We start from the raw sequence: 10,330 nt of genomic DNA on the forward strand, positions 1-10,330 counted from the left end.
GGGTGATGGGTGAACTGGACTCGGTACGAGTTAGGATACGGGGGCAGCAGAGTTTTGGACGAGCTGGAGTTTACAGAGGGAGGGGGGAAGATGGGAGGCCCGGCCAGGAGAGCGTTGGAATAGTGGAGTCAGGAGGTAAGAAAGGGCATGGAGGAGGGTTTCAGCAGCAGTGGCGGATGCGGCAACCCAGATAACCAGCCCTGGGTAGGTCTCCCTCCCGTTTAACTCGGGGCCTCGAGGCCCTGTTCCTCCAATCGACTGAGGGAATATCAGTTCACTCACTACAAACCAGGATAGCAAAGAGATGGGAAATCATCCCGCCTCAATGAGACTCCCATGTCTGCAGCGTCTTTCATGACCTCAGGACGTCCCAAAGCGCTTTACAGCCAATAAGTACCTTTCGAAGTGTGGTCACTTTTGTAATGTAGGAAACGCAGCCAATTTGCGCACAGCAAGATCCCACAAACAGCAACGTGATAATGACCGGATAATCTGTTTTAGTGGTGTTAGTTGAGGGATGAATATTGGTCCCAGGACACTGGGGAGAACTCCCCCTCCCCCCCCCCCCCGGCTTCTTCATCAAAATAGTGGCCGTGGGATCTTTTACGCCCACCTGAGAGGGGCAGACGGGGCCTCGGTTTAACGCCTCATCCGAAAGACGGCACCTCCGACAGCGCAGCACTCCCCCAGTACTGGCACTGGGAGTGTCGGCCTGGATTATGGGCGCGAGTCTCTGGAGTGGGGGCTCGAACCCACGACCTTCTGACTCGGAGGCGAGAGTGAGGCCCACTGAGCCCCGGCTGGCAGCAATGTCCAGTTTCCATCGCCACCAGACCAACAGGCCTCATCCGTTGAGGTGTTGTCCATTCCAGGTCAATGTGGCATCCCTGGAGCCATCCAATGACTGGAATATGGGTGAGCCAAGACCAGCAGTGATGCCAACGTGGTGTCGTCTTAGGGCTGCCCCTATACTTGAGGTTTAATGCCCAGGGACTAGCTGGCACAATGGGTAAGACACCAGGCCTTTCATCCTTGGGCTTTGGTTCAGGATGGGAGCAGGAAAGCCCCCACTCTGCTCGTTGTGACAATTATTCAGGGCGGCCTCCGCCCAGCTCCCAGAGAGGCCAAAGGATGCTCATCTTCATCATCATCATCTTCATCATCACTCAACCTTCTCATTCCTTCTGGAATATCGATCGTCCGCTGTTTCTCATCATAGTGAGTGTGGGAAATGTGGCCCGAGGGCCGTGAGGTGGCACATTGTTGGCACAGTGTAGAGGGAGCTTTACTCTGTATCTAACCCGTGCTGTACCTGCCCTGGGAGTGTTTGATGGGACAGTGTAGAGGGAGCTTTACTCTGTATCTAACCCCCTGTACCTGCCCTGGGAGTGTTTGACGGGACAGTGTAGAGGGAGCTTTACTCTGTATCTAACCCCCTGTACCTGCCCTGGGAGTGTTTGATGGGACAGTGTAGAGGGAGCTTTACTCTGTATCTAACCCCCTGTACCTGCCCTGGGAGTGTTTGATGGGACAATGTAGAGGGAGCTTTACTCTGTATCTAACCCCCTGTACCTGCCCGGGGAGTGTTTGATGGGACAGTGTAGAGGGAGCTTTACTCTGTCTCTAACCCCCTGTACCTGACCCTGGGAGTGTTTGATGGGACAGTGTAGAGGGAGCTTTACTCTGTATCTAACCCCCTGTACCTGCCCTGGGAGTGTTTGACGGGACAGTGTCGAGGGAGCTTTACTCTGTATCTAACCCTGTACCTGCCCTGGGAGTGTTTGATGGGACAGTGTAGAGGGAGCTTTACTCTGTCTCTTACCCCCTGTACCCCGGGAGTGTTTGTCGGTGAAATTAGATCCCTCAAATGGAAAGTGCTAACATCCCTCTGAATGACAACCACAAGGCCTGAAATGAAACCTTTCTTCCCTTTAAGGGAGAAGACAGGGAGTTATTTGTAGTTGAGACACAGAGATTGAAAGGCAGCGAGTCCGTCTCAGCTGTCACTGTTCTATATTTAACAGGCATGTAGTGGGCTGTAACATAATGAGCACATGCCAGAGCAGTGTGAATAAAACGCAGTAAAGTTACAACAGGGTTTTAACTGAGGAATCTCGAGACAGGACGAAGGGACCCGAAGATTGTGCTTCAAATCGAAAGCCTTGACAGGTGCATTGCCGTAATTTAATATTTAATATTAGCCCAGGGCAACAACAACTTGCATTTTTATAGCGCCTATAACTTATTAAAACGTCCCAAGGTGCTTCACAGGAGCGATTATCAGACAAAAATTTGACACCGAGCCACATAAGGAGATATTAGGACAGGTGACCAAAAGCTCGGTCAAAGAGGGAGGTTTTAAGGAGCGTCTTAAAGGAGGAGAGAGAGGCGGAGAGGTTTAGGGAGGGAATTCCAGAGCTTAGGGCCCAGGCAGCTGAAGGCACGGCCGCCAATGGTGGAGCGACGAAAATCGGGGAGGCGCCAGAGGCCAGAATTGGAGGAGCGCAGAGATCTCGGAGGGTTGTAGGGGCTGGAGGAGGTCACAGAGATAGGGAGGGGGGTGGCGAGGGCCTTGGAGGGATTTGAGAACACCGGGACTGAACAGAGTCGGAAAGACGTCAATCAGGAAGCGGATGGTAGTCGACGAGAAGCTTAGCTTCTTAAACGCTTGGCGATGGTTGCTGGAAGGGAGGAGCAGAAAAGATTCCATCCCCTTCAATCACTTTCAGTCGAATATCTATCCAACTCTCCCCTGAAAGTTTACCCTCATCCTCTCCCCAATCCGTCCATTCCGCCTGTCCTCCTCCCTCTTGTCAAGTTGAACTGTCTGCAGACCCCACCTCCCCTCCTGAGTTTGAGCCCATGTTCTCTGGTTCTTCAGTCGGTGACACTCTGTGAACCTGTTACCCGGGTTTCTGGCCTCCGTGTGAAAAAATAAGCTCAATATCGAGGCATTAGACAAGGTGCTGAAAAGACCCACAAGGACGATACCAGAACTGAGAGGTTCCACCTGTCAGGAAAGGCTGAACAGGATGGGGCTCGTTTCTCTAGAAAAGAGAAGGCTGAGGGGTGACCTGATAGAGGCCTTTAAGATAATGAGAGGGTTCGATAGGGTAGAGACAGAACGAGGGGCCATAAATATAAGATAGTCGCTAATAAATCCAATCGGGAATTCAGGAGAAGCTTCTTTACCCAGAGAGTGGTGAGAATGTGGAACTCGCTCCCACAAGGAGTAGTTGAGGTGAATAACATCGATGGATTTAAGGGGAAGCTGGATAAACACATGAGGGAGAAAGGAATAGAAGGATATGCTGATAGGGTGAGATGAAGAGGGGAAGGAGGAGGCTCGTTTGGAACATAAATGCCAGCATGGACCTTTTGGGCCGAATGGCCTGTTTCTGTGCTGTAAATTCGATGTAATATATCGATTAATTTAAGGATCTTGAGAACTTCAATAATCTTTCCCCTGAGGATCTCTTCCCTGCCCTCCACAGTGGCCAATCTCAGTCTCGCTTTCCCTCCCTCAGGCCTCAGATGCTTTAAGGCCGGTATCAGTCTGCTTGACCTCTCCTGCACTGCCCCCAATGTCTGGATCTCCACCCTGTAACCCAGTCACCAGACGTGTACCCAGTGCTCCAGATGTGGTCAAACCAGAGCTCTGTGCAACCGAAGCACAAGGAAGTTCAGTAAATCTGTCTGGGGGAGTCTCAGGGAAGGGAAGAGTCCCGCAATTTGGAGGGAAGAAAACCGTAGCTTTCGGAAGGATGTCAATGCCTTGGAGAGGGTGCAGAGGAGATTTACCAGAATGGTCCCAGGGATGAGGGACTTCAGTTACGTGGAGAGACTGGAGAAGCTGGGATTGTTCTCCTTAGAGCAGAGAAGGTTAAGGGGAGATTTGATAGAGGTGTTCAAAATCATGAAGGGTTTTGATAGAGTAAATAAGGAGAAACTGTTTCCAGTGGCAGGAGGGTCGGTAACCAGAGGACACAGATTTAAGATAATTGGTGAAAGAGCCGGAGGGGGAGATGAGGAGAGATTTTTTTACACAGCGAGTTGTTCTGATCTGGAATGCGCTGCCTGAAAGGGCGGGGGAAGCAGATTCAATAATAACTTTCAAAAGGGGAATTGGATAAATACTTGAAGGGGAAAAATTTCCAGGGCTTTGGGGAAAGAGCGGGAGGGAGTGGGACTAATGGGATAGCTCTTCCACAGGCACGATGGGCCGAATGGCCTCCTTCTGTGCCGTATCACTCTATGATTCGAAGTTAGAGTAGGAGACACTCCAATGGGTCTTGATATCATCACAGTGAGCGGGGGGGGAGGGGAGGAAGGACGCTGACCAATTCCCCGTGACTCTTTCCCTTTTCCAGAGTTCACACCGAGGTCAAAAACGATGACATTGTCGTGGAGATGAAGTCGGGCCAATCGCCTGAGGCCTCTGGGTTGTTGGGATTGAACGGGGAGAAGAGGCCCAGCGGAGATAGGGTAAGTATCCGTGACGACGAGGCCCTCACGCCGTGCAGTCAGGCCGTTGAGCGTTTGGCCGAGTCCTGTGCAGGGAATCTCTCTGCTGAGACCCATTTCACGACAGTCCTGGTTTGAAACATAAGAAATAGGAGCAGGAGTAGGCCATTCGGCCCCTCGAGCCTGCACCGCCATTCAATCAGATCCTGGCTGATCTTCGACCTCAACTCCACTTTCCCGCTCAATCCCAATATCCCTTGATTGCCTTAGTGTCCAAATATCCATCGATCTCAGCCTTGAATATACTCAACGACTGAGCATCCACAGCCCTCTGGGGTAGAGAATTCCAAAGATTCACAACCCTCTGAGTGAAGAAATTCCTCCTCATCTCAGTCCTGAATGGCCGATCCCTTATCCTGAGACTATGCCCCCTCGTTCTGGACTCTCCAGCCAGGGGAAATGGCCTCTCAGCATCTACCTTGTCAAACCCCCTCAGAATCTTATACGTTTCATTGAGATCACCTCTCATTCTTCTAAACTCCAGAGAGCAGAGGCCCATTCTACTCAACCTCTCCTCTTAGGACAACCCTCTCATGAAACGAGCAGCAGCAGCTGAAAGCCAACAATCTCTCGCCCTGTTAGTGTCCCGGAGACTCGTGGGTCGTCTCCCAAAGTTTGGTGGGGAGGGGCGGCGCGGGGAAAGAGCCACCAACCAGTGAGTCAAGCCGGCCGCCATTTTATCACGAGGCACGCCTGCCCAGGTGGCCATCTTGAGGGTGGGGGCTGACTGTCGGTTGGAGGAGAGGCCGAACGACAGGTTGGCCAATCCATCACCAGTCAGCGAGTCGCCGGGGGTTTCAGCTCGTGTACTGATCTCGGCAGGCTCACCGCCATCTGGTAGGCCATTGTGTGCAAAGCCTTGTGGATGACGTCCATGGCCTGGCTACGTTTTCGATGCTGGCCTTTTCCATGTTGTGCCAGTCATTGTGACAGAAGATTCCAACAATGACTTGCATTTATATAGCGCCTTGAAGGGAGTAGAGTGTCCACAGGAGCGATTATCAAACAAAATTTGACACCGAGCCACATAAGGAGTTATTAGGACACGTGACCAAAAGCTTGGTCAAACAGGCAGGTTTTAAGGAGCATCTTAAAGGAGGAGAGAGAGGCGGAGAGGTTTAGGGAGGGAATTCCAGAGCTTAGGACCCAGGCAGCTGAAGGCACGGCCGCCAATGGTGGAGCGAAGGCAGTAGTGGATGGACAAGAGGCCAGAATTGGAGGAGCGCAGAGATCTCGGAGGGTTGTAGGGCTGGAGGAGGTTACAGAGATAGGGAGAGGTGTAGGGATGGAGGAGGTTATGGAGATAGGGAGGGGTGTGGGGCTGGAGGAGGTTACAGAGATAGGGAGGGGTGTAGGGATGGAGGAGGCTACGAAGATAGGGAGGGAGCGAGGCAGTGGAGGGATGGAGGAGGTTATGGAGATAGGGAGGGGTGTTGGGCTGGAGGGGGTTACAGAGATAGGGAGGGGTGTAGGGATGGAGGGGGTTACGGAGATAGGGAGGGGTGTTGGGCTGGAGGGGGTTACGGAGATAGGGAGGGGTGTAGGGATGGAGGGGGTAACGGAGATAGGGAGGGGTGTGGGGCTGGAGGGGGTTACGGAGATAGGGAGGGGTGTAGGGATGGAGGGGGTTACGGAGATAGGGAGGGAGCGAGGCAGTGGAGGGATTTGAACACGGCAAATAACCTCTTTAAGGGGAAGTACATTCCACCACACAATCCTTAAATGGAGGCTTTTCCTGCCCTCTCACTTAAAAAAAAGCTTCATTGGCTGTAAAGAGCTGTCCTGAGGTTGTGAAAGGTGCTACATAAATGCAAGTTAATACTTTCTGTGTGAGTGTTTGTGCGTGAGTGTGAGAGAGTGTGAGAGAGAGTGTGAGAGAGAAGGTGTGTGAGAGAGTGTGTGAGAGAGTGTGTGTGTGAGAGAGTGTGAGTGTGTGTAGGTGTGTGAGAGAGTGTGAGAGCGAGTGTGAGAGCGAGTGTGTGTGTGAGAGAGTGTGTGTGTGAGAGAGTGTGTGTGTGAGAGAGTGTAGGTGTGTGAGAGAGTGTGTGTGAGAGAGTGTGTGTGAGAGAGTGTGTGTGTGAGAGCGAGTGTGAGAGCGAGTGTGTGTGTGTAGGTGTGTGTGTGTGAGAGAGTGTGTGTGTGTGAGAGAGTGTGAGTGTGTGTGTAGGTGTGTTTGAGTGTTGGCAATAGAATATACTCTATGTGGCAGCAGCTTAGTGAGTCCCAAACATCGCTGGGAATCACTATGTTGGGCCCAGGATATCCTGGCCCGGGATGTCCTGGCCCGGGATGTCCTGGCCCGGGATGTCCTGGCCCGGGTTACCCTGGCCCGGGTTGTCCTGGCCCGGGATGTCCTGGCCCGGGTTACCCTGGCCCGGGTTATTCTGGCCCGGGTTTACCTGGCCCGGGTTACCCTGGCCCGGGTTACCCTGGCCCGGGTTATTCTGGCCCGGGTTATTCTGGCCCGGGTTATTCTGGCCCGGGTTTACCTGGCCCGGGTTACCCTGGCCCGGGTTTACCTGGCCCGGGATACCCTGGCCCGGGTTATTCTGGCCCGGGTTTACCTGGCCCGGGTTATCCTGGCCCGGGTTATTCTGGCCCGGGTTATTCTGGCCCGGGTTTACCTGGCCCGGGTTACCCTGGCCCGGGATACCCTGGCCCGGGTTATTCTGGCCCGGGTTTACCTGGCCCGGGTTATCCTGGCCCGGGTTATCCTGGCCCGGGATGTCCTGGCCTGGGATGTCCTGGCCCGAGTTATTCTGGCCTGGATTACTCTGCTCTAGATGGTCACTCCCTGTCTTTTATTCCTTCCTCCCCCAGTGTTAAGTTGGGGTTCGAAGAACCATGTATCGGAGGGAAGGTCGACAAGGATGGAGATAAAGACACTGAAGGCTGAAGAGAAGATGTGATTCCATTGCTGGACTTGTAAAATCTCAGTCGTTGCAAAGGCTCTCCCACTGCTCTTACAGACAGAGAGCCAGAACCGTAATCTTCTCAATGTTTTAGATATAATATAAGACGGAATGAGTACAGTCTGACCTCGATATAACAAACTCTGCTCCTACACAGCTCCCGTTTCTGCAAGTCTTCCCAACGCCAATTCGCGCACTCCTAGTTGCCTCCTTCTTGCCTGGACCTTGGTAAGCTGACCAGGGTTTGGAGCGAATTTCACACCCATTGATTGGAAAGGCCTCGGCCTTTCTCGGGTGCATCAGGGCTGCTTCCCTGGTTACGGTTATATCATGCTCACCCCCTACGCTGGAACTCTCGGGAGCCGCTTAAAGGCGACGACCTTTCACCTCTGGTTTTAACCCGCCTGCTCGCGCCGATGGGGGCGCGCACCTCCCCGTTCCGCTGGTTGCCGGGGGACTTGGAGTTGGGAACGGTGGCGGCCCGTTTCCCGAAAGGCCGCGCGGGCAGGGAGACAAAACGCACCAAATTCAAGATTGGCTCGCCTCTCAATTGACGACGTAGCCCGAGAAGGCAGCGGGCCGTGACGTGGGAGGGCCGCACTGCTGCCGCGAGGGGGCGCTGTTTGGGGGTCGGGGGTTAAGACACGTCAGGGCAGACCTTTAACCTGACCCCCCCCCCCCCGGGGGTAAAACTGTCGCCATAGAAACCACCTGATTTCCACTTCTATCAATTTTAATGGGGATGCAAATCGGGCGGTTTCTGATCCATATTCGCAACGCTAGATCCACGCCCAGCCGACACGTCGAAAATCGACAGAATTATAGAGGGAGCTTTACTCTGTATCTAACCCCCTGTACCTGCCCTGGGAGTGTTTGATGGGACAGTGTAGAGGGAGCTTTACTCTGTATCTAACCCCCTGTACCTGCCCTGGGAGTGTTTGATGGGACAGTGTAGAGGGAGCTTCACTCTGTATCTAACTCCCTGTACCTGCCCTGGGAGTGTTTGATGGGACAGTGTAGAGGGAGCTTTACTCTGTATCTAACCCTGTACCTGACCCTGGGAGTGTTTGATGGGACAGTGTAGAGGGAGCTTTACTCTGCATCTAACCCCCTGTACCTGCCCTGGGAGTGTTTGATGGGACAGTGTAGAGGGAGCTTTACTCTGCATCTAACCCCCTGTACCTGCCCTGGGAGTGTTTGATGGGACAGTGTAGAGGGAGCTTTACTCTGTATCTAACCCCCTGTACCTGACCCTGGGAGTGTTTGATGGGACAGTGTAGAGGGAGCTTTACTCTGTATCTAACCCCCTGTACCTGCCCTGGGAGTGTTTGATGGGACAGTGTAGAGGGAGCTTTACTCTGTATCTAACCCCCTGTACCTGCCCTGGGAGTGTTTGATGGGACAGTGTAGAGGGAGCTTTACTCTGTATCTAACCCCCTGTACCTGCCCTGGGAGTGTTTGATGGGACAGTGTAGAGGGAGCTTTACTCTGTATCTAACCCCCTGTACCTGCCCTGGGAGTGTTTGATGGGACAGTGTAGAGGGAGCTTTACTCTGTATCTAACCCCCTGTACCTGCCCTGGGAGTGTTTGATGGGACAGTGATGTAAACAGTGTGGTTTCTTTCCCATTTCCCAAAATCCCCCACTTTGACCGGAAACCAATCGGTGAGAGGTGAAGAGGGGAGCTTGGCTCCAAGCTCAGTGAGATGATATCTCCCAGTTAAGACAATGTTTCTATTGGTAAGTCGGAGTTTGTGATATTGAGTGATGACTGTACTTTATTACAGTGTTTGTGTTTCTCTATGTTTTTCCAAAGGGGACAAAACAGGGCAATCTCTCCCCACAAACAATTGGATTTGATATCATCAGCCTGCATGGCCTTTGACCCCTGTGCTTATGTCAATGATCAGCTCTTGCCTGACCTTATCTCATGCTTTGTGAGAAAGGTTAAAGTTCACAAAGGTCATTGTAGGCCACTTACATTATCGTTTTCTCAAATTTGCCAGGACATACGCAAGGACCAATCCATCAATCTTGGCCGCACGCTCTAGTTATTGTAGTAACTTGCCGTCCAATTGGTTGGTGGAGGAGCCAGTGAAATGTGAGTTTAAATTGAGCCAACTCCCATCGTCCTCCAATCACCACAGATTCTTAGCATCGTTGCTGTTCTAATTTTCCTCCCGTCCTTCCTGCTTTGGATTCTGAGTAAAATGCCCACAGACCTAGACCCCCAATGTGGTTTCAGTAATGAGGTCAACCGAGGTGCCATTGACATCGTTTCTGCTAGAACTCTTTGGCTTAAATTTTCCGCTGGGCTGTTCTTATGGTGGGGTGTCACGGAGGCTCTGTGGGGGGCGGGAGGTGGTGACTAGAGGGTGCACCATCTTCTTGCACTTGTGCGTGTCCGTCCTCAGGCCAGTGAGCTGCGCTGGAGTCCGAGAGGAGCCAACGTCTAACACCCGTGTTTGTCCGAGACTGGGAGACCACGGTCAGGCCAGGTGGGAAGTTTGGGCTGGGGCCATGGCGTCCAGTTTATGTCAAGGAGAAACCGGTTGGGGGGGGGGGGCCACCATTTTGTCACAGTTCACCTCCGCCGGTCGTCAAAAGGTTTGAGGGAAGGGGGAAGAGCTTGCAACTTCTCAAAGATTACGATCCGCTCGAAGGTCTCGGTTGAACGGGTCGCCCGTTGGTCACTGTGCATTGCCCGACTGTGCAGGGTGCATTGTGGGACAACCGTCATGCCGAGGGACCGCCCGTTGTGGGGAGGGAGCTCCCACAATGCACTGGGCCCTCGGGCCTGACGCCCTACATGGGCTCATTTTGGTAGCGGTGGGTTTGAGCTCCCGGCAGTAGGACACGCCCCGAGGATCCGGTTTGCCGAAGTGTTAGAAAGG

General features: G+C 53.0%; 1 protein-coding gene across 2 annotated transcripts in view; it reads left to right on the top strand.

Moving 5' to 3' along the window:
• LOC137306174 (basal cell adhesion molecule-like) overlaps positions 1-8,722 on the top strand; it is a 72,407-nt gene extending 63,685 nt beyond the window's left edge. Inside the window, exons 15-16 of one of the 2 annotated variants that reach the window (XM_067975244.1) lie at positions 4,371-4,485; positions 7,345-7,435. In XM_067975244.1, coding sequence (XP_067831345.1) covers positions 4,371-4,485; positions 7,345-7,350 — 121 coding nt within the window. In that variant the 3' untranslated portion in view covers positions 7,351-7,435. Of the gene's footprint in view, positions 1-4,370; positions 4,486-7,344 lie in introns of both variants that reach the window. The other variant, XM_067975245.1, reaches the window with a different exon arrangement.
• Positions 8,723-10,330: the final 1,608 nt, after the last annotated feature.

Source organism: Heptranchias perlo, chromosome 42 (genome assembly GCF_035084215.1).
Source record: "Heptranchias perlo isolate sHepPer1 chromosome 42, sHepPer1.hap1, whole genome shotgun sequence".
NCBI classification, from domain to species: domain Eukaryota; kingdom Metazoa; phylum Chordata; class Chondrichthyes; order Hexanchiformes; family Hexanchidae; genus Heptranchias; species Heptranchias perlo.